The sequence below is a fragment of the Bombina bombina genome, chromosome 5 (assembly GCF_027579735.1).
Source record: "Bombina bombina isolate aBomBom1 chromosome 5, aBomBom1.pri, whole genome shotgun sequence".
Classification (NCBI taxonomy): Eukaryota; Metazoa; Chordata; class Amphibia; order Anura; family Bombinatoridae; genus Bombina; species Bombina bombina.
This window is the reverse complement of record NC_069503.1, coordinates 699,696,543-699,722,221: the sequence shown is the minus strand read 5'-3', so window position 1 is coordinate 699,722,221 and position 25,679 is coordinate 699,696,543. Positions and strand designations below refer to the sequence as shown.

General features: G+C 36.6%; 1 protein-coding gene across 1 annotated transcript in view; it reads left to right on the top strand.

Moving 5' to 3' along the window:
- F13A1 (coagulation factor XIII A chain) overlaps positions 1-25,679 on the top strand; it is a 328,117-nt gene that overhangs the window by 145,120 nt on the left and 157,318 nt on the right. The window contains exon 8 of the mRNA XM_053714703.1: positions 12,354-12,492. Coding sequence (XP_053570678.1) covers positions 12,354-12,492 — 139 coding nt within the window. The remainder of the gene's footprint in view (positions 1-12,353; positions 12,493-25,679) is intronic.

Genomic DNA, 25,679 nt, shown 5'->3' with positions numbered 1-25,679 from the left:
AGTGGGGGGCAGGATAGGGGTTAATAAATTTATTATAGGTGGCGACGGTGTAGGGGGGGCAGATTAGGGGTTAATAAATTTATTATAGGTGGCGACGGTGTAGGGGGGGCAGGATAGGGGTTAATACATTTAATATAGGTTGCGGCGGGTTCAGGGAGCGGCGGTTTAGGGGTTAATACATTTATTATAGTTGTGGTGGGCTCCGGGAGCGGCGGTTTAGGGGTTAATATGTATAGAGTAGCTTGCGGTGGGCTCCGGGAGCGGCAGTTTAGGGGGTAACAGATTAGTGGTGTTTAGACTCGGGGTACATGTTAGGGTGTTAGGTGCAGACAGCTCCCATAGAAATCAATGGGATGTCTGTCAGCAGCGAACTTGTACTTTCGCTATGGTCAGACTCCCATTGATTCCTATGGGATCCGCCGCCTCCAGGGGTGGCGGTTTGAAAACCAGGTACGCTGGGCCGTAAAAGTGCCGAGCGTACCTGCTAGTCATTTGATAACTAGCAAAAGTAGTGAGAATGTGCCGCACTTGTGTGCGGAACATCTGGAGTGACGTAAGAATCGATCTGTGTCAGACTGAGTCCGGCGGATCGAAGCTTACGTCACAAAATTCTACTTTTGCCGGTCTCGAGTCTTTGATAACTAAGGCGAATCAGCCTCGCCACAAATACGCTGCGGAATTCCAGCGTATTTGAGGTTGACGGCTTGATAACTACCCCCCATAGTCTTCTAAAATGTCTGCGAATATCACCTTACATCAATATTATTGACCATTGACCATAGTATAAGGAAAACTTGTGACCTATGTTATTTTGGAAGACAGTGACTCTATAGCTTGAACAAAACAAACAGAATCCCCTCCTCATCTGAGCTCAATTCAAACAGGGAATAGCATCTACCAATAAACAGCAATAGTTCATATATTAGCTTGTCAGTTTTTTACAGTTTGTTTCGCATCACTTTCTTTTATAGCTTAGCCATCTCTTTTCATTTATGCCTGTCAGGATGCCAGGAATCAGGTGTGACGAGAAGTGCAAAAATAATCACACCTTTATTAATAACAAAAAATAATAAAAAGTCCACAAGTCAAATTACAAGCCAGGAGTCAAAACCAGAGCTGGTAGTCAGACGAGCCGAGTCAGGAGCCAAAGCGAGTAGTCAGACGAGCCGGAATCAGGAACAAGAAGAACAGCAGAGTCAGGAACAAGCCAGGGATCAGGAACCAGGAGGGACGTAAGACAGCCAGGTAATACACAGGAACTGCAACACAGGCACTCACAAACAGGTCTGAGACAATGCAAGGGCAAAGCATACTGAACAGAGGCCCTTTAAATAATAAGTGATGACATCACAATTCTGAGACTGCTACCTGTCTCACACGGATGATGTACAGCAGTCTGACCATAAAAGTGCGTGCAGGAAATGAGCAGCTTCACACACTATGCCCCAGAGTCAGCAAGAGAGGTGAGTAAAATGGCTGCCAGCAGCACATGGCAAACAAAGCAGGGAAAAAACCCTGACAATGCCTCTCTAGAAACACAAATGAGCTTACAGGCACTAATTGCACTTTGAGAACCCAGCAGAAAACATTAATTGGACTGTAGAACCACTATAAGGTACTGTAAAACCAGCAAATTAGCCAATAAGATTTCAGTAGCTTTCATCCTATTGGCTGATGTGAAAATGTCAGCCAATAGGAATGCAATATACCCCAATAAATATGGGGTACCTTGCATTCAATCTTCAGTGTGCGGCGGACGATTGCATGAAGAGGAGCCTCCATGCCGCCGATGACCGCCGCCAAAGACCGCCACCAAGGATAGCCACATCTGGGAAGACCGTTCCGCACCTCCGGTCCGTGCCACCTTCGCGGTGGATGAAGATAGAAGATGATGGACCTGCCTGGAAGAAGACCTCCGCCGGACTTCAGAAACCGTGTGTACCTATTTGGGGCTTAGTGTTAGGCTTTTTAATTTTGGGGGGGATTTGTTTTTTTAGATTAGGGTTTTTTGGTCAATTGAAAAAAAACGTAATGCTTTTTTAAGGGCAATGCACATGCAAATGCTTCTTTAGGGGCAATGGGTAGTTTAGGTTTTTTAGTGTTAGGTTTTTTTATTTTGGGGGGTTTGGTGGGTGGGGGTTTTTACTGTTAGATGGGGATTTTTTTAATGCAAAAAAGCTGTTTAACTTAGGGCAATACCCTACAAAAAGCCCTTTTAAGGGCTATTGGTAGATTATTCTTAGATTAGGGGGTGTTTTTATTTTGGGGGGCTTTTTATTTTCATAAGGATTAGGTTTATTTATTTTTATTTTGGATAATGTGGTTCATTATTTTCTGTAATGTTAGCCTTTTTTATTTTGTGTAATTTTAGATTCATTTAATTTAATGTAATCTTATTTTTTTTTTTAAAGTACTGTTAGGATTTTTTATTTTCATTGTAATTTAGTATTTTATTATTTTATGTAATTAAGGGATTAATGTAGGGGGTGTTATGTTAGGGGGCTTAGTCATTAAATTAGTTATTTGCGTTGTGGGGGTTGGCGGTTTAGGAGTTAATAGGTAAATTAGGTTCAATGCGTTGTGGGGGATGGTGGTTTAGGGGTTAGTAAATTAATTATTTAATTTGCAATGTGGGGGAATGGCGGATTAGGGGTTAATAGATGTATTAGGTAGTTTGCGATGTTGGGGTTGGCAGATTTAGGGGTTAATAATTTTATTATGTAGTTGTTTTTTTTTCTTAATACTTTGTGCGGGCGGTTATTTATTTTTTTCTTAATACTTAGTACGGGCGGTTAGTTTTTTTTTTAATACTTATTGCGTGCGGCTAGGTTTTTATCTTGTTAATACTTATTGCAGGCGGTTAGGTTTTTTTTTTAATACTTATTGCGGGTGGTTAGTTTTTTTTTAATACTTATTGTCGGTGGTTAGGTGTGTGTTTTTTTTTTAATGCTCCGTTTGCCTTTGCTGCACCTTGGTGGATTCCGAAAATGGCAGGGTGGTGAAAGAGTCCACCACTTTCACCACCCTGCCATTTTCGGAATCCACCAGAATGCAGGTTCGCTGCATCAAGGTGAATTCTTTTGGCTGCGTGCCCAGCCAACATTCTTTGGCTGCCTCACGCAGCCAACATTCCTTTGAGGATGTGTGCGCAACTGGCGACGGATGCGTTACAAACGCGATTATAGTATAGATATGAATTAGCTGGCTTGTGCTTTAAAACCACAGCCTATTACAGTGCGTTGAGCTTGCAGATAATATCATATCTCATGTTATCACTTTGTGTACACATACTTACTTCCTTATCTTATATTTGTCAGTAAACCAAAGGTCAATAAATAGGCACCAATGATCAAAAGTGCTATGAGGTGGCAAAATATTCCAAGGGATCTGCCGTTATGTCGAACAAGTCTGTTGAAATATTTCAAGCTCTCGACATAGCAGCATCGCCGAGAGGCATTTACTATACATGCCATTGGTCGACAATGCTGGCTTTAGTTAACACCCAGGATCACACCCCATGTATGTGTCGATGTATAGTAAATTATCCCTTTAAATAACTGCTGTCTTATATGTTTAAGGTTATAAGCTCCAGCGATGCCAATTACTTTTAATGATTGAAATCTCTCCTTCCATGTCCTTTAGTTTTCCAGAGTTGATATATATGCTCATCATAGTGATCCTTGTTAGTTATCGATTTGCAATCTCATCATAGCAATATACGTCAACTTTGTGACCATGGTATTTAGCCCAACATTCCTACTGCCCCATAATAATACTACTGAGAATCTCTATCTTTATATAGCTCCCCCCCCCCCACCCATGCACTCTGGCATGCGTAATTATGCTTGGAGTGTTTTAATGCGGTTTCCCTTGATAAATACCGCAAATGTAATAATATTTTTCTTTTTTTTTTCCTTCAAGTACTGAATTTAGAACCTCATGCTCTTGTTTATATTAAAACTTGTGAATTCTTTAACAAGAAATTTTAAACCACATGGTGGTCCTACTCCTACTCAATTATTTTCTTTTCCCTTGTTATATACAACTTATATGTTATTCTCCCTTTATAATGTGGGAAAGTATTCTTTTTTACAGTTTCAGCACGATATTACTTATATTCTAAGGTTTACGTTTTGAATATCTGTCATTTAGCCAAAGGTAGCAGCTTGTACTATTAAATAAGAGAGGTTTTATATCTACTTCTATGATGCTCATATATATAATGAAAAATTCTTTAACTTTACTACTGCTACAAAATTTGTCAAGATTATCTACAGCTTGTTCAATAGCAACCAAATATTGGACAAAACTGAAAAAATGTGAGGCTTACTTTTTATTTATGTCACGTGACTTATGGAATTTTATTGGAAATAACCGTAATCTGTACAACAGTTTTATTTTCGCATCATTGTTGTCTGTTTTATTGTTGTTATATATTTTATGCCTCAATAAAAAATATTTAAACAAAAAAAAAACCTGCTGTCTACCTATGCGCTACTCCTAATATCCCTAAACGGAAGTACCCCATGATCACAAACTACCACTACTCTAATACAGATCTAAATAGCCACATACTCACTGCAAGTATCTATCCTGTTAACCCTTATGCTACCATAAACCCACTGCAAGTACTAAGCTATTACCCCTATGCCACCACATACCCAACGCAAGGATCTAAACAATTAACCCCTATGCCGCCACATATTCACCACAGTACCAAGCTTTTAACCTCTATGCTGCCACATACCCCAAACGCAAACTAACCTTACACCTTAAACCCCTCTAAAAAAATCATAAGTAAATAAAATGTTACCGCCTCAAACCCAATCTAACCCTTCTCTACCTAACACCTAACCCCCCTTAACAAAAAATTAAAAAAATTCTAAGTTAAAATTAAAAAAAAAATCTGGTGCAAATAATAATAAACTACAGTATACAACATAAAAAACCTACCATTATACCTAACACTAAACTACATGCCCCATAAAATGAAATACCCATCCAAAACAAAAAAATATAAACCCTTACACTAAAGTCAATTACAATAGCCCTCAAAATGACCTTTTGTATGATATTGATCAGATTTTACATTAAAAAATCAATTAAAGGGCCATAATACCCAAATGTTTAAACACTTGAAAGTGATGCAGCATAGCTGTAAAAAGCTGATTAGAAAATATCACCTGAACATCTCTATGTAAAAAAGAAAGATATTTTACCTCAAAAGTTCCTCAGTAGCCACCTCCCATTGTAAAGGATTTCTAAGCAGCATATTAGTATGTCTGTCCCGGGACAACTGAAAGGATGAGCTTCGTGCACTCTCATATTATTTCACCAATCAGGTAAAGGAAGCTTACTATGAAATCTCATGAGAGTTAAGTCAAATCTCATGAGATCACAGTAAGAGTTCATGACCTCAGCACTGCTGATGCTGATTGGCTGCTGTTCATTTCTTCATTTTTTTTAATTTTTTTACCTGCAGCTGGGAGCAGCTGAGTATAACTTTTTACACAGAACTTACTCTGCTGAGCTGAGGAAATTGTGAGGTAAAATACCTTTTTTACATAGAGATGCTCAGGTGATGTTTTCCTGTCAGCTTTTTACAGTTATACTGCATCAGTTTCAAGTGATTTAGCATATGAGTATTATGTCCCTTTAAACCTCCCCCTTAACAATACAAGTAACCCCCACACCAAAAAAAATAACAAAATAAAAAACCTATCTTAGAAAAGAAAATTTTCAAATAAAAATGCCTATTTTAAAAAATAAAAAACACCCAAAAAAGCCAAAACTAACTCCAAAAGTGGTACTCACCATTAGAAAATCCAGCTCCTCTTGATCCAATGTTGGGCCATCTTCTTCCCGGCTCCTGATGACGGGGGCCCATGTTCAGTCGGCAATTTGATGAGGCACCTAGGGATACCACATGTTTGAGGGTGCTACCTTCTGGGAGGAATAGGGGACACTTCAATTATGGTCACCCCATTCCTCCCAGAATCTAGCACCCCCAAACAAATGGCATCCCTATAAGTGCCTCATCAAATTGCTGACAACATAATAAAAGGGCTTTATCCCTTGCACCGTGCTCGATCGGCACCCCTTTTAAGAAGCGGAACACCAGGGCTCATTTCCAGTTCAGTGCTGAAGTTTTCTTTTCTGACAGTAGGCAGTATGTGGGAGTAAGCTAGGGCATTCCAGGGGAGTGTAGGTTAGAGATTACATCAGTGTAGGTGGTATTAGGGACTTAGCTGGGTGTTCCGGGGGTGTGTAGGTTAGGCGTAATCTAGGTGTAGGCGGTTAGGGTGGGAGGAAGCGGCACGGTGAAGGGGGAGTGTAGATTAGACGTGATGTAGTTATAGGCGTTCAGGGGGAAGTTAGGTGGGGCATGCTAGTGGGAGTAGCCTGTACTTTGATTCGGACACATTGACAGAAGATCGATATATTCAAATCAGCGAAGTGCAGGTTGTAAGGAGGATAGTGGCCATGTTTGTCTCGCCAGTTATTAGCTGTCGAGACTACATCACCTAAGCTAGTTAGTGTAGGTGTAATAAAACTTATGTAACCATGGCAATATTTGAAGTGTGCCTACACGGAGACTATTTTTAGCTTCAGTGAGCACACTTTCTGTGCCGTGTAGGCACACTTCAAAATGGACCCCCCCAGCCACAGCAAAATGCAAAGGAGCGGTAAAGTCGGCAATGTGGGTGGTGGCTTAACGCTCCCACTGACTTCTATGGGAGATACATCGCAGCTCACCACCATTGCTCAGACATGCCCCTTTTCTTAGAATATCTCGACAGTCCGTCAAACCGCGAGGCTGATGAGGCCAGTGGAGCAATTTCTCAACAATCTGTCGATGCTTTGAATACCGGGGCCTTAGAAAGAACAATAGAAAATTATTAGTACTTAACTATCCTGCACCCCACTGAGAGTGTAATTTCTTCTGCTGGCTGAGTTTACATAGGCTTCTCAATAGCATAGACTCAAGTTGAGCGCTTTCTTTGCTTAGAAGCTCAAAGGTAGCACTGGAACTACAGGAAATATCTGTAGCAAGAGATGTGAAGCAATTAACTCTGAAAATGCACTGGCATATTCTTTATTTTCTCCTTTTAACCTAGAGCTATTGGAAGAACTTTCTTGATCACATTCAAGCACTGCATTACAGGGTTTAATGTTTGATTCATGTAAAACTTTGCTTGACTGATATAAGTTCATGCATACAGAGATATCAGAGATATCAATTCACGCATATGTGAACATTTTTCTACTATAAATGTAGGCAGATCTTCATCCCCCTTGGTTCAACATTTTGTAACACGTCACAACAAATTGACTCTTTCAGATGTTGTGCTATTGAGCAAGAAAGATTACCTAAGAGGGGGGGAGATCTCTATAAATTACTTTGCAAACGTGAAATGTATTGTTCTCTTTAAAGTATGTTTAAACAAAAGGTATATAAAAGGTATAATCTGTATCTAATCTAATATAGTTACATGCTGTTACAACATGTCAAAACGTGCAATAGTAGCTAAAGTCACTTTAAGTAGAATTTGAGGGTGTGTTTATTGTTTTAGGATTTTAGCCAATAATCGATTACATAGTGTTTTATTAAGGGTAAAGGAGGAGTGACATGTCAGGCTTGAGAAAGGGGCAGGTGCCCTGATATCTTGCTCTTATTAATAAAGATATTGTCTTTTACCTGAGTGCCACCTTTTTGTTTTCTTTAAGGTGTTGCACAGGATAATTTTTGTATTTTTGCAAAGACTTCATGTGTTTGTACTGATCTCTCATTCTCACACATGATTGTCAGACTATGATTACGGCATACAGCCGAAACGCGTAAGCCGTTGCTACTCCATCTCTCCCTCTGCTACGTGACAGCCCTTCAGTGTATTTCTTTTAATTGCATGGAATAAAATAAGACTTTTTATCATTCAAGTGGATCCAGCGTTTCCTTGTGTGGATTACAACATAGATTGATATGTGTCAAGAAGTGAGGACATTGTGCGTATATCATCAATAACTAGCAGTAATAAACAACATATGTTATAATGGCACTCATTAATACTGATGATTGTTTGCCTTTGTACATGTTTCAAGACTTAACAGATAAGAAATATATATTGGGCAGAGAAGAGACTGAATATTATTTTGCAAATGTTCTTTTATTAGAATCACTAAATTATCTAACTTACAGTAAAAGTACAGCAAATGAGCTCCAACTCTTTACTTATTCTACATGAAATTTCTTCCCAGGAGACCTTATTATTAGCTGTATATAAGTGTTCATTCTCATCTCTGACCCCGAAGGAGGGGGACTGGAGCAAACTGTAAGTTAAACTTGTGCATCCTATAAATAGTGAGGACCAGATAATTCTACATTGGTTATTCAGTGATGTCTTAAAATGTATTCAGCTTACCACATGTCAAAACATATACATGTGATATTATACAAATGATGTCTAAGTTTTTACGTCAGTATTCTGAAAAAGTCTTACTTAGATGACCAATGGCATATTTAAAAATGTTTTAGAGAAAGAAGTGATATTGACTTTAATACAGGGGCTAATTTGATCTTTCAAAAAAGTTGTGCAATGGGCCTCATATCATTTTTAGTGGGGAATTGAAATGTAAAGGAGCATGTAAGTCAAAATGTAACTTTATGATTGTGTATAATTTTTAAAGCCTTTTCAGTGTACTTACTATTATCAGACTGATATGTTTATCTTGGTTTACTTTAAACTCAGTTCCTTTTAATCAGAACATACTTGGTTAGACTCAGAAGTGGGCACATCTTGTGGGCTATACCTTTTATAGAATCCCCTACAGCAAAGAGTTGTTGCTACAATGCTACCTCCTGACTTTGTCCTTAGTATTTTTTTATTAAAAAGTTTACAGAAAAAAAAAAAATATTGGCAGAAAATGTTAAAACCAGTTCAAACCCTTAATAAACCCCTTACTTCCAGCACACATTAACCATAACTTAACCAGTAGGACTCTCATCACAACCCCTAAGCATGCTGGACCCTGCACAAAAAAACTTAACCGCCACAACCTACAGAGGGATTAACCTCTTAACCTCCCAGGCCCACTACTACAACTTAACCCTTTAACTTCTAAGACCTCCTATCTGCTATTAGTTAAACGTTCCACTAAAAGCTCAATAAGTAGATAAGTGACATATTCCATAAGAGACATACACAATGCAATGTAGTATGCAATACAGTTAACGTTTAATTCACTGTACACTTGGCAATTATATAATAGTGCATTTAACATTACAACCTCTAAGAACAACATTACAATTTTTGAAAAGGTTGTATGTAAAATGTATCGCAGAGTTTTGGTGAATGGACAGAACACAATGTTTCCTTGGCCCTAATGACTGAAAGTGCAGCAATGCAACAAAATATTCAAAAGGGGTCTGTTACAAATTTGAAAAAAGCAGACAAAATATTCAAAAGAACTGACAGTACTGTTTAAAGGAAGCATCCCAAAGCGGCATTTTACCAGACATTTCAGTGGTTGGCGATGCTTCGCTGATACTGGCCATATATACAAAGCAGCATCTGAAGGTGTAATCTAAATGATCCCTTTACACAGTACTGTATGACAATACAATTCACATGCGTCAACAGAAGCTCAATCCCTGCTCTTACAGTACAATAGTGAATTAAACATATCAGTAATACACCTATACGAGCTAGGGGAATTGTGGAAATATGTATATACAATGTTTAATGTATATGTATTGTATAGTGTAGTATTAGGATATGTATGTAAAATTTAGGCGTGATTGTAAAAATCTTGTATTGTATCCTTAGGAGAGTTTTTTTTACTTATTTTAAGAATGCAATTGCGCATTTGCAATATTCACGTTTTATAATATTGCAATGGCAATGATTGTGTTTTCCTTATAATATTGCAATTGCACTATAGCAAACATGTTATTAAAGGGACAGTATACACTCATTTTCATATAACTGCATGTAATAGACACTACTATAAAGAATAAGATGCACAGATACTGATATAAAAATCCAGTATAAAACTGTTTAAAAACGTACTTAGAAGCTGTCACTTTGGCTCTGTTGAAAAGGTAGCTGGAAAGCCCACTGCAAGTGGCAAATAAGACACTTTCCCCCCCTCCCCCTTCTTTTGTATATGAAAAGACCCTTTACACAAACAGGAGCAAGCTGGAGAAGGTAGCTGACGGTATTCACATAAAACTTTGGGGCTTGGTTAGGAGTCTGAAAATCAGAGCAATGTTATTTAAAAATAAGCAAAACTATACATTAATTAAAAAAAACAACTTTATGGGCTATATAAATAGATTATCTACAAAACATTTATGCAAAGAAAAAATGAGTGTATAATGTCCCTTTAATATAGAACACATTTGCTACAGTGCAATCGCAATATTATAAGTAAAACACAATCACATCATCGCAATCGCGATATTATGCAAAAATGAATATTGAGATTGCACAATCGCATTATTAAAATAAGTTTAAAAAAAAGCCTAGGGACAAAATACAAGATTTTTACAATGAAGCCTAAAGTTTACATACATATTCTAACACTATACAATACAAAAAATATACATTGTACATTGTATATACATATTTTATATACCACATTCCAAGCTCCTATAGTTTTAACAGGAAGTTTTTGGGGGTTTTTCATTAACAAAGTAGATCAGAGACACGGCAAATATATAAGAGTTCCATGGGAATTCCAAGGGCATAACCTGTATTACATTGGGGAAACATTGCCGTGGGTTTCTAATATTCAAAACACTATCCTTCATTTTAGCTATCCCTTTTCAGCCATATTAGTCTTGCCTGCTTTTTAGTGGCGATATTTCCCAGTGTGACAAATCTAGCGGATGTACAGTGAAACTGAATTTACATACGCAATTTAAAGTGAAACTACACAGAAAACATTTTTTATTTATGCAAACGCACAATCTATGTTGTGTTAACACACTTTAACGACAGAAGCCCCTCTGCCGTACTGCTTTCTACATCACAGCGAAGTGGCGATGTCGGTGGTATTTTGCTGAAGTTGTGATCAACATTATATCCTATGGGAGACACATCCCCACTCGTTAGCACAGCAAGGTTCAGACCACTTGTTTAGAATATATCTGACAGATTGGGAGCCTGGTAAACCCAAAATGGCAATTTCTCATCTGTCTGGTGATATTTAGAATATCCGGGCCTTGGTATGATTACATTTTTCTTGCAGCTCAGTGTAGCATTGAAAAATATTTTATAATTGCACACATTCTTCACTTAAATGCATATTATATTGACATTTGAAATACATATCAGTTTATTTTGTATTTTATACACATTTAGTAGAATTTTGCAATGTTCTTCTGTATGCAAAAATGTTTCTGCTATTATTGTAACACCATTTATGATGTCATTATCATGTGATCAAATATGTCATAATTAAGGTAATTTATGATGACATAAAAATAGAGCTTAGTCATAGAAATAAATGGGTGGATTCCAATACCATTATTGACTATTGGTATTTATTTTCCAATAAGACAACATTTTTAAAATTCTTAAATTAATATGAAACCCAAAAATGTACTTTTGTGATTCAGACAGAGCATACGCTTTATAAAAAGTTTCCAAATTGCTTCTAATATCAACTTTGCTTAGTTCCCATTATATTCTGTGTTGAAGAGATACCTAGGTAGGCATCCAGAGTACTACATGGCAGGAAACAATGCTGTCATCTAGTGCTCTTGCAAATGGATAACATAAAATTCATGCAAAACTGCTGCCAAATAATGTTCCAGAAATGGGCTGGCTTCTAAGCATACGTCCCTGCTTTTCAACCAAGGATACCAAGAGAATGAAGAAAATTTGATAATAGAAGTAAATTAGAAAGTTATTTAAAATTGCATGCTCTATCTGAATTAACATTATAATCCTTTAAATGGATAGAAATGTCAAAAGTAAATCAATTTTACAGTATACTTCCATTAGCAAAAATGCGTCTAGTGAAAGTCATTATTTTGCATTGCTTATTAATTGTAAAATGCAATTCCTTGTCTGTTCTTTTTGTGTGACACAAGTTTGTTGTCTGTCAGACATATGACTTGAACCTACATTTAGATTACAGTCGGTCCAATTAGTTATTAATGTTGACAGGCATTGTGATTCTCACACAGAGCTAAAGTACTTGAGTTTAACTGAACTTTAGCGAAGAATTAAAACTAAGTAGGTTAAATAGGAAGACATTCATATCTGACTCATCCAGGTGATAAGTTATTGAAGTTTTGTGACATCTCAGATAATATTAGACGAAATATATATATTTTCTGCTTACAGTTCTTCGCTGCTTAGGAATCCCGGCACGACTTGTCTCCAATTATTTCTCTGCCCATGATAATGATGCAAATTTGCAAACTGATGTCTATCTCGATGAGGATGGCAAAACTAATACCACACTTACAAAGGACTCAATCTGGTAGGTGATAACTGTTAATGATGCAGCTTCCTTATGTTGTAAGTTTTTCTGCTAAATGTTTTATTCTGTAAAAGAGCACAAATAAATGAAGCACACAGTAAAGTAAGGATATACAAAAAAATAAACAAACTTAGGGAATCAGCCCTAACTAATAACAAAAAAGGTTTAGTTCATGAAGTTCTTTGGTTCAGAAGAATTGTTTATATCATTATTTATTTGTTAACATAAATTCATTAGCCCCTTTGTTTCCTATAGGGAAAATCTTCAGTAGAGTAGAGGAACAGCTGGACAGCAGCTTAAACTTAAATAAAGTTAAAGTAGTATCTACTGCTACAGCTACAAGCCTCACACAAAAAAAATATATATATATATATTTTCTTATGGGGTCATTATTGCCAAGAATAATAATGAAGCTTGCATCCCTATGATTGACACATGAATTAGTTATCTGACAAAGACATTATTGGATTACTATTACATAGTATAAAACTGTAAATCTGAAGCATTTCTCATCTGTAGAAAAGCCATTTGTGACTACAAAACAGACTTCCATGTCTGCAGGACAGCCTTTTCTGCCTTTAGAGTAATGGCTTTAACTGTATGAATTAATAAACTAAGGGCCACATAACATGTGGAGTGCTAAATATTGCTTTCATAAAAGCGATATTTGCGCTCAACTTTGTAATACCAGTGCATGCTAATGTTTGCTGGTATTACAAGTTGTCAGCAATGCGTATGCGACCTCGCATTCGCATTGCTGGGAAGCATTGTGCTCACAAGAGCCCACTTCCATAGGCTCCTATGGGAGCCTCATGCTGATGCCGTCAGAACTTCAGTGAAGGGGGTAAGTTGCAGTGAAGGGGGTAAGTCACACAGCTACGGCAACATGTTTAAATATCTATGTATATGATTATATACATATATATTTTTGTGTTAATATGTGTATATACACATATTAACACATAAATATATGTATATAAGCATATACATATATATTTACTGGGAACACACAGTTCCTATAGACCGCAATGTAATGGCACGTTTCAGTGCCGTTTTCTTTCTAACATCCCACTCCCACCAACTTTGATCCCAAAATACTGCCTATTGCAGTAATTTTATTAAAAATAAAGATGCTGCCATCTTTATTTTTTAATAGAATACACTACACAGTATATTGGGGGCATTTGAGGCAGATTTATAAAATTAGCCAGAGACCTGATCTCTGGTTAATTTTATAAGCTCCAATTGCCACCGCGAGCTTGCGGTAGCAATAACAGCCACTTGTAAAGGTCGATTAATTATTGCGTGCCGGCAAACGTGCAAATTTGCCATTTGTGGGCGCGTGATAATTTAGTGCTCCACTTTTAATCTAGCCCTAAATATGTGTGTTGCATCCGTTTGTTCAAGGTACTGTTGTTTTTGCATTTTTTAAACAAATGCTAAAAATATAGTAACATTTGAGATGCTTTTGCATTTGTCCAAATGTTAAGGCACAAGTCAAATAATTAGTAATTAATTACTATAATTTCCCAAATAAATTATTTCTAATCCATCCAAGAAATGCGTTAAAATGTATCTTTTATTATAACATGTATAAAATCTATCTTCAAATAAACACAGTGACGTGGATACGTCAATCATATTATAATAATCAGCGGTAGGCTTACCAGTTAAGACTACATAAAGAAAGAGAAGAAATATGCCAGGAACAAACAACAGCTCAGTGGCTTGTCCTATAGCCTGGTTACCCCCTGGAAGCAGCTTCTTTTAGACCAATTGTGCCTTTCCAAGAGGAGAACTTTCCTGAAGTATATCAGTCTGATCCCACCTAACAAGGTCAGTCCAGCCCCAAAACACCAGGCAATTTTCTTCTGAACAAGGGAATGGCAACCCCAAATGATCATTTCAGATTCTTTTGGGTCTCTTCAGTGAGGTGCAGCCATATCCCTATAGGCACATTGGGCAAGGAGTCCACGTCTGGATTCCCCCATCACCCTTAGGGAGACTTTCCCCAGGGTCATAATACAACTAAATAGAAAAGAGAGGGACAATATGCCAAGAATGAACAACAGCTCAGTGGCTTGTTCTATGGCCCATTAACCACCTGGAAGTAGCTTCTTTTGGCCAAATTGTGCTCCTAGGGTGGTAACTCGCTATAGAACAAAATACTGAGTTGTTGTTCGTTCCTGGTATAGCGCTTTTCTTTCTGTATGAATTTAAAATATGACCCTGAGGAAGTCTCCCTAATGGCTTAAACTTCCAATTAGGCTAAACATGTCTGCTCCTAGGTGACAACTCGCCATAGACCACTCTACTGAGCTGCTTTTTATTCATGGTACAGTGCTTCTCTATGAATTTGAAATATGACCTTGGGGAAGTCTCCCTAATGGTGATGGGAGAAACCAGTTGTGGACTCTTTGCCCAATGTGCTTAGAGGAATATGGCTACACCTCACTGACTTGGCCCACAGAAGGCTGAAATTATTGTATGTCATTGCCATGTTCCTTGTTCAGAGGAGGACTGCCTGGTATTTTGGGACTGGACTGACCTTGGTAGGCAGAATCAGACTGATATATTTCAGGAAAGTTCTCCTCTGTGAAAAGCACAATTGGGCTAAAAGAGGCTGCTCCTAGGTAGTAATTTGCCAAAGAACAAGCAACTGAGCTGTTGTTTGTTCCTGGTAGAGTGCTTTGCTTTCTGTATTTATTACCAGTTAGGGCTCTTTTCCAATGAATTTGCATAGGTATAGGGTTATACATTTTTAGGTTATTATTATTATTATCGGTTATTTGTAGAGCGCCAACAGATTACGCAGCGCTATCCATACAAATACGTTATTGTATGGTTCTTTAAAAGGTCTTTCTTTCTACTGAAAAAGTAAGATATCTAGCCAGCAATATTCCAATCCATCATAAAACCGTTCATGTAATCTTTTTAGATTTTATTTTAAAGGGACAGTCTGCTTCAGAATTTTTAATGTTTAAAATGACAGATAATCCCTTTATTACCCATGCCCCAGTTTTGCATAACCAACACTGTTATTTTAAAATTATTTTTACCTCTTTGATTACATTGTATCTAAGCCTCTGCAGACTGCCCTCTTATTTCAGTTTTTTTGACAAACTTGCATTTTTACCAATCAGTGCTGACTCATAAATAACTCCACAGGAGTAAGCACACTGTTATATATATGACACACACAAACTAGTGCTTTCTAGCTGTGAAAAACTTTCAAAATGCACTTACATAAGAGGCGATCTTCAAGGGCTCAAAAATTAGCATATGAGCCTATCTAGGTTTAGCTTTCATGAAAAAATACCAAGAAAACAAAGCAAATATGATGATAAAAGTTAGTTGGAAAGTTGTTAGACTGTCCCTTTAACTCAACAGCCATGACCTCTTGTTTTATGACAACTTGGATATCTCTATTCACTAACATTTGCAGATCTCATGGTGATGCTGAGCTACTTTTCCTAGGGCTGCACCCACCTTTCTCTGAGTTTTCGTACTGCACCAGTTGCCACGCTGCCCAATTTTGCAGATGTTAAATGTATTTTAGAAGTATGGTTGTTGTACTTGCTGGCCGCCTCTGCACCATGACTGTCCATGACTGCCCATGACTGTCCATTTCCTGCATTATATGCCCTGCTGGCATTGCCTGTGTACTGGTTTCTTTTTGCAACTAATTGCATGTTGTACCACATTGCTATCTTGTCCTACTAGCTATCCTGCATAACATGTCCTTTTAGACAACCTTACGTATCACATTCACAGCCTGCATAATTGACCTGATCACTACTGAGCTCTGAGCTCATTCACGCCATGCAGCTCCCTCTCAGCTCTGTTCCTGGCTTCTTTCTGTCTAAGGCCTGATTCCTTAACTGGAATCCGCATGTAGCAGTGTGGCTCTTGGCAAGCTGTGTTCTACAAAGGTTACTGTTTTATTGCTCAATTGCTGAAATTGTCTTTTAATTCCAGGTAAGTTACACTTATTGCTCCACTTAGCAATAACATCTATTAGTACTGTTTATATATAACAAAAATCAAGAGAGGGTGTTACAACATTCTGTGGTTACACTTCAGAGCCCAAATTCCTTAATAATTAAGTGTAAAGCAGCCTCTTGATCAGTAGTTGAAGTGAAAGAGCTCTGATATTGAAGTCCATAGAGTTTTAATTCATGTCTAAGTCTTGGATACTTGCTGGAAGTAAATACTCATTAGAAGTATATATATATTATATATATATATATATATATATATATATATATATATATATATATATATATATATATATATATATATATATATATATATATATATATATGCACTGTACATACAAGAACATTTAAAGGGACACTGTAGCATAGAATTAGTTTCCCTTAATGTGTTCTAAAGGACTTGTTATACTTACTGTAGATTATTAAATGTATGGAATAATGTTTTTTTCATGTATTTGAAACAGCTGTTTTTGCTCATTAAAACCATCACTTATTGTTCTCTAATATATGCTTATTTAAATGGGTTGGCCCTGCAGAAAGAGGAGACCTGGTCTTTGTATCTGTTTTTCTACACTTAGTCTAATGTTAGGTATTAAAATGCAAATTAAGTCTTGGGGAGTTTAAGAGGCAAAAACAGATATTTTAGATACAAATGTCTCTCTCTTTACCACCCCCATGGCAGGTTAATTTACGATGTTATCTCATGTTTCATAGCTTTTCTACAGAGCATACAAACATATTTATGTTTTCAGTATAGGTGGCAGTTTCAACATGAAAAAGCAGCCATTTCAAATATCAAAATAAAGGTAAATGATCTGTTTGCAAATTATTTAATACACTCCAGAAGATAAAATTGATAATTGGAAACACATTAAAGGGAGAAAAACTTACTGCACACTGTCCATTTTAGTATACCCTCTGTCATAGAACAATATGGAATAATTTAATTCATATTCCCCATATTTGTTTTACAAACATTATTGTTTTAAATGACCCACACAAAGAGAAGCTATTCTGTATGAACTGCAGGACTGGCTCTACCATGGGATCAAGTGGGTCCAATGGACCCAGGCAGCACTTGACAAGGGGCCGCACTTCAGTGACTGAGTAAATCACTGTCAGGCCCAGACCCCTCCTGTCTTCTGTTTCCATGAGGGAAGTTGCATGTTCCCAGCAATATAACCTCATCATGTTTAAAGACACAGATCTAGTCAGGGCAACATTCAAGGAGGGATAATTTCATTTCATCCCTATTTTACTTCCAGCATATTGCACAATTTTTAATAAGTATTGGTTGCATGCAGGTATGCTGGCCGGCTTAGTAAGGTCAGTAGACAGGCTAGTAGGTTAATATGCTAATCAGTAATATTACTGCTGGGGGGCATCATTGCATTGTAGGACCCAGGCAGCACAACATCTTGAGTGAGCTCTGATGAACTGCCATAAAAATGTAGAAATCAATTACTTTGATTCTATTTTAATTAGTCTGTTTATCAATTTTTATGCTCATGATATATTAGTGATAAGTAAAAGCATTTTTTAATACATTTGGTACTCAATTCATTGATACCTTTAGCTCTTTTAATAGAGATCTTTGCTACGTACTGCAATAACTGTAATATAACTAGAATGACAAATTAAAACAACCCTCTTTAAACCTATGGCAAAGGGATACTTCATCACAGACTTATATTTGCTGTTTAGCCTTTGTAGAGCCAATTTCTACCCATACACTCTAGAATACAAAGCATTAACCCTAACCTTTAAAGGAACATTAAACCCATTTTTTTCTTTCATGATTCAGATAAAGAGTACAATTTTAAACAACATTCCAATTTACTTATATTATCTAATTTGCTTAATTCTTTAGATATCCTATGTTGAAGAACTTGCAATGCACATGAGTGAGCCAATCACACAAGGTGTCTATGTTCAGCCACCAACCAGCAGCTACTGAGCCTGTCTAGATATGCTTTTCAGCAAAGAATATCAAGAGAAATAAGCATATTAGATAATAGAAGTAAATTAGAAAGTTGTTTAAAATTGCATGCTCTTTCTAAATCATTAAAGAAAAAAATTGGGTTTCGTGACCCTTTAAAGCACTCAACAACCTACCTCCCAACTATATTTCCTCTCTCATCTCCAAATACTCCCTGACCTCTGACCTACGTTTCTTCACTCTTATTATCTCTACGTCCTTCTCTTGCCTCCAAGACTTCTCACACACTGTTCCTGCCCTCTAGAACCTTCTACCCCCTCTCTAAGACGGTCTCCAACCTTGTGCAGCTTTAGATCATTTTTAGAAACCCACCTATTCAGAGAGGATTACCATGTCTCCTCTGCTTTTCATCCTAGCCTAAATAAAGTGCCTTGACTTACTGCTACTACTACAATCCACGTGAAAAGCTACCCCAAACCTTATGTCTCTGCACCCTCAAAATGTAGACTGTAAGCTCTCCAGAGCAGGGCCCTCTTCCTCCTTTATGTTCTTGTATCTTATCACAAACCCCTGTCATTATATACCCCTATCTCTGTACCCAGCTGAATTTTGTGGCAATATACAAATAAATGATGATGATGATGATAATAATAATAATAATAATATGCATAACAAGCTACAATTGTAATAAATGTGTTAACAAATGTTCATTAATTAATTAATTATATAAAATCCTTTACAGACAATGACACTAGAAGAAGCAATAATTTATTTTATAAATAATTCACCCTATTACTAAATTACATTAACAAATTAACATTTTTGTAAACAAAAAATTAAAGTTTCAGAATTTATATATTTAAACCACAGCTAACTTAAAGGACCAGTCAACACATTAGATTTGCATAATCATCAAATGCAAGATAACAAGACAATGCAATAGCACTTAGTCTAAACTTCAAATGAGTAGTAGATTTTTTTATAACAAATTTCAAAGTTATGTATATTTCCACTCCCCTTGTACCATGTGATAGCAATCAGCCAATCACAAATGCATATACGTATAGTCTGAATTCTTGCACATGCTCAGTAGGATCTGGTGACTCAAAAATTGTAAATATAAAAGACTGTGCACATTTTTTTAAATGGAAGTAAATTGGAAAATTGTTTAAAATTACATGCTGTATCTGAATCATGAAAATTTGATTTAACCTGAGTGTCCCTTTAAAGGGACACTGAACCCAATTTTTTTCTTTCATGATTCAGATAGAGCATGCAATTTTAAGCAATTTTCTAATTTACTCCTACTATCAATTTTTCTTTGTTCTCTTGCTATCTTTATTTAAAAAGCAGGAATGTGATGCATAGGAGCCGGCCCATTTTTGGTTGAGAACCTGGGTTATGCTTGCTTATTGGTGGGTGAATGTAAGCCTCCAATAAGCAAGCGCTATCCATGGTGCTGAACCTAAAATGGGCTAGCTGCTAAGATTTACATTCAAGGTTTTCAAATAAAGATAGCAAGAGAACAAAAAAAATTGATAATAGGAGTAAATTCAAAAGTTGCTTAAAATTGCATGCTCTATCTGAATCATGAAAGAAAAAAATTTGGGTTCAGTTTCCCTTTAAGATCTCCAAATCTCATTTTTTTTTTTTTAATGTCTGTATGAGATCTGTTCTACTAAAGTAAAATGCTTGAGTGAAAAGAAACTGTGAATAGATGCTTAGTAAGTCAGTTAGCAGTTTTACAGTTAATAATGAAATCACACAGAGAAGTACACAGTTAGTCCATCACAGTACACTGCACATTTCTGTGTCCTTAAAGGGATAGAAAGGTCAAAATTGAAATGTGCATGGGTGCATTTTAAATTTTAAATAGAATTGTGTTTGTTTAAAATTTCCATCAGCAAAAATGTTTCTAGTAAATGTTATTACTGTTTTTTCCCGGGCATATGTACATTTGCTGTGAGTGCCCCTTGTACCACACCTTCTCTGAGAGTCAACAGTGGTTTATAGGACAAGTTAAATCTGGGCACTTTAATTCATCAAAATTGACATTTCACTCGTTTTCTTCAAAAACTTACCTTTTAATCCTGACAGCCACTCCAGCAATTCCCTCGGCCGTCGGAAGCCTCTTCATACGTCAGAATTGACAAATCTGGCTTCCTCCAATCATGGCTTTCCCCCCCCCCCCCCGGGAAATCATGGCCTGAGGCAATGCCGTGATTGGAGGAAGCCGGATTCGTCATTTTGGACCTGTGAAGAGGGCTTGCGACGGGACGGAGGAAGCGCTGCAGCGGCTGGCAGGATTAAAAGGTAAGTTTTTGAAGAAAACGAGTGAAATGTCAATTATGATTAATAAAATTGCCCTTGTTTTTAATAGGATTATTACAAACTGGGCACTAATTCATCGAAATTGACCTTCACTTTAAATGTAATGTTTAAATAATGCAATTTTCAAAATAGAAACATTCCAATTGATATATTTGTATCAATTTACTAAATTCCCTACCACATGAACTATTGAACTTCTGAATAGTAATTGTTAAAAATAATGTAACATTCGAAATTTCGAATGTGGATTTTCGTTCTAATTATGAATATTTGAAAACAAAAGTAACATTTGAAAACCTGAAATTACATTTCATTATCGAATTTTAATGGATTTTCATTCTTATTAACATTTTGCCTGTTCTACCAAATTAATTACACTTTCAGCACATTCGCTCGTCCCTACAGTTGAATACAACTGCAGCAAGTTGCAACAAGTTTTAAATGCAAAGTATTTTTACTTTGCAGAAAAATAGCTGTTTAAATTGTCAATTTAGGTTCTATATAATAGGAATTTGTCTTCCCAATGATGATAGAAAAAAATGGGATGAGCAGACCCCCTGCCCAGTGTGCTTACATCGAAATGGCTGTACCTCAGAGACAATGTCCACAGACAGATGAAACACACAGCTGGGGTTGCCATGTATATCATTCAGAGGGTACTGCCTGGTATTTATGAGCTAGAATGTCTATTTAAATACCTTAAGGGGACATGAAACCAAATATTTTTGATTCAGATAGAGAATACAATTTTAAGCAATGTTCAAATTTACTTCTATTATTTAATTTGCTTCATTCTTTAGATATCATTTGTTGAAGAATTAGCACATGGGTGAGCCAATCACACGAAGCATCTATGTGCAGCCACCAATCAGCAGCTACTGAGCCTATTTAGATATGCTTTTCAACAAATAATATCAAAAGAATGAAGCAAATTAGATAATAAAAGTAAATTGGAAAGTTGTTTAAAATCGTATGCTCTTTCAAATCATGAAAGAAAAAATTTGGGTTTAATCAGACCATTGCTACTTAACCCGCTACACCAACTCTAAAGTGGTGTTTGTCAATACCCCTAGACTTTTCTGACTGAGGTGGCTGACAGTTCCTGCTTGCACGTGAACAGGGAGTGGCATGATAAATGCAGACAGCATATAGTCTCAATAATCCAACACACACCTTTAACCCCTTCACCCAATGAGACGTATATATACGTCTTGCAGTACTTTGGCTATCGTACTGCAGGATATATATATACGTCGTCACTTCAGGAAGCTCCAGTACTCTTGGCTGTTAAGTTGATGGAGCTCCTGAAGCTTCAAGCATCTGCCTCATATGGAGCCGGAGCGCGATCTGTGCTCCGGCTCCATATGAGGTCAGATGCCTGATCGTTACAGACGGTGACACTGTGTGTGTCACCGTCTGTAACGATCTGTTGATGGTACCAGCAGGAGGTGTGGGCGGCTCAACAGCGGAGGTGGGAGGGAGTGGGAGGACCCTACACTATGGAACAAATTTTTAAAGGCACAGGGAGGTATGTGGAACTAAACTACAGAAAATGGGATTAGGGGTGTGGGGGGACTACTATATGGCGATTGTGGGAGGGGGGGAGTTTGTGGGACCACTAAGCTACAGAAAAAATAAAACTTAAAAAAAAAATTAAGATAATAAAAGTTTTTTTAAGATGGCGGCAATAGTTAGGGCAGGGGAGGTTTAGAGAGCTGTTTTAGGGGACATCAGGGAGGTTTGAGGTTTAGGGCGATGCTACACTGCAGTACTTATGATAGGGGTGACCAGTGGGGGGTGGGGGAGGGAAAAGAGCTTTGTGGGAGGGATCAGGGGGTGGTGTCAGCTGGGAAGGGTAATCTCAACAGTAAAGCTAAAATTAACCTTAAAGCTTCCTAATTAACCCCTTTACTGCCGGGAATAATAGAAGTGTGCTGCGCAGCTGCAATTAGCGGCCTTCTAATTACCGAAAAGCAATGACAAAGACATATATGTCTTCTATTTCTGAACAAAGGGGATCCCAGAGATGACTTTATAACCATTTGTGCCATGATTGCACAAGCAGTATGTAAATAATTTCTGTAAGAAACCCAAAGCTTATGAAAAAAGTACCAAATTTTTTTATTTGATGGCATTTGGCGGTGAAATGGTGGCATGAAATATACCAAAATGGGCCTATTTCAATACCTTGGGTTGTCTACTTAAAAAAAATATATAGATTTGATAGGTAAATAAAAAGAATTAAGGCTCTATTTCTGTTTAAATGGAGTGATAGCAAAAAATGCTAAAAATGCTCTGGTATTTTGGGCAAGTTTTTGTCTTTTTTTTTTGGTAGTGAAAGGGTTAAAAGGACACAAAACCCAAACATTCAGACACGTGCATGGTTCTGAGCTTATGTCCCTGCTTGTGAACAAAAGATACAAAGAGAACAAAGAAAATTTGATAATAGAAGTAAATTAGATTTTTTTTTTAAAAACTGCATGTTCTATATGAATCATGAAAGAAAAATGTTGGGCTTTAAAGGGACACTAAACCCAACATTTTTTATTTAATGATTCAGATAGAGCATGCAATTTTAAGCAACTTTCTAATCTACTCCTATTATCAATTTTTCTTTGTTCTCTTGCTATCTTTATTTAAAAAGCAGGAATGTAAAGCTTAAGTGCCGGCCCATGCTTGCTTATTGGTTTGCTAAATGTATCCACCAATAAGCAAGTGCTATCCAGGGTGCTGAACCTAAAATGGGCTGCCTCCTAAGCTTTAAATTCCTGCTTTTTAAATAAAGATAGCAAGAGAATTAAGAAAAATTGATAGTAGGAGTAAATTAGAAAGTTGTTTAAAATTGCATGCTCTATCTGAATCATTAAAGAAAAAAAATGTGGATTTAGTATCCCTTTAAGTCCCCAGAGGTAATGATGTTACAGTGTGTGATATCTTATTCTATTCTCCCTACTCCTATAATTCCCTAGAATAATGCAAGTGTTCCTATACTCCTATGAAACATGCAAGATTTGTAGATAGGTTTCATTGAATTACAAGTTTCCTATGCCTCTGTCTTATTAAACTTCTCAATTGACAAGCTTTCCTTGATCCAAGAATTTATTCTTGCTTTGAAATGCCTTGTTAGACAAGCTTTAGATCCTTCTGACTTCTTTCAGTTTCTGTTTTTTGGCCATTATTAATGAAATGGTCAGAGTTTAACTAGTCTGTTTTTTTTTTTTACTGACATTTTTATTGCTGATAAAATTTTACAGATGAGGAATACATAAGTAGGTACTTGAATTAAAGCAGTTTCTTCACACTTGGCAGGGTGCAGATCATTTAAAAAGCAAAAATATTCAGATACTTGTAATAGAATATTGCATGCATTTGATGTATTCTGGATAAAGATATCATAGAGAATAACACAAGACAAATGCAACCTACACCTTTGATCAACCACTGTCTCATCTCTGTTTCGTTATTAAAGTGTAAGTGTTGATCTTATCAGGAAAGACTGTAGCCTGAATGATAAAGGGATATTTTAATCCAATAATAAAGTGCCCTAATTTGTTGCAGCATATTATTATTAAACTAATGTTTCTTGGTAAGTGTGCTTAACGCCAGTTAAGGGGTTAAATACAAAGTTTTAGGGACATAAAGCTTCAATAGGAAAATGCTCTAATGCATTTAAAGGGGCATAAACTCAAAATGATTCAGATAAAACATTCAGTTTTAAACTTTCCAATTTACCTCTATTATCTAATTTGCTTCATTCTATTGGTATCCTTTTTTTTAAAAGAATACCTAGGTAGGCTCAGCAGCAGCAATGCTGGGAGCTAGGTGCTTATCAGGGGTTGCACATATATGCCTCTTTTCATTGGCTTGCCTGATGTGTTCAGCTAACTCCCAGTAATGCATTGCTGATCCTTCAACAAACAATACCAAGAGAACAACGCAAATTTGATAATAGAAGCATATTGGAAAGTTGTTTAGAATTGCATGCCTAATCTGAATAGTAAAAATAAATATTTGGGGGGTTTATATCACTTTAAGCATTTTCTTATTACACTATTGCTTTCATATACTTAAGTGTTAACCTTCTTTTCAGATAAATATTTAAAGGGGCAGTGATTTTTTTTGTAAACCCTTTAATATTTGAAGGGACATAAAATCCAAAATGTTTCTTTCATGATTTAGATAGAGCATACAATTTTACACAAGTTTCCAATTTATTTATTTTATCTAACTAATTTGCTTTGTTCTCTTGGTTTCCATAATTATATAGGCTGAGGGCCTGGGAGCTAGCTGCTGATTGGTGTCTGCACATTTATGCCTCTTGTGATTGGCTTACCAATGTGTAAAGCTAATTCCCAGTAGTGTATTGCTGCTCTTCAAGAAAGGATACCAAGAGAATAAAAAAAATTGATAATAGAAGTAAATTAGAAAAATGTTTATAATTGAATTTGTAGGCTTTATCCAAATCATGAAAGTATTTTTTTGAGTTTAATGTCCCTTTAAGTATTGGATGAAGTATTGGATGAAAGTATGACTATTAAACATGTATGGCTGTATTTATTTATTTATCATTTACCTATTAAAGAGAGCCCAAATATGCTCCCTCCAGCCACACCATGGCTGAAGTATTTCATACATTTTTTTTTAGCAGCTGATAGTACTTTTTAGCAGTGGGTGGTACAGTCATTGAGAAACTGTCTCTTGCAGAGTTCTTAATATCATGCATTATTTTTGAAGCCACCAAAAAATTCCTTAAAATACCTTTATTGTTCCATAGGTTGGGTCCAAAACAGACAGACTACATGACTAAGAGCCTATTGCAGGCTTGAAACATTGTTCTCTCTGTTATAGACCCAACCTATTGAACAATAAAAGGTCTTTTAAGGAAAAAATTTTGGTGGCTTGGGTCTACATAAATGATG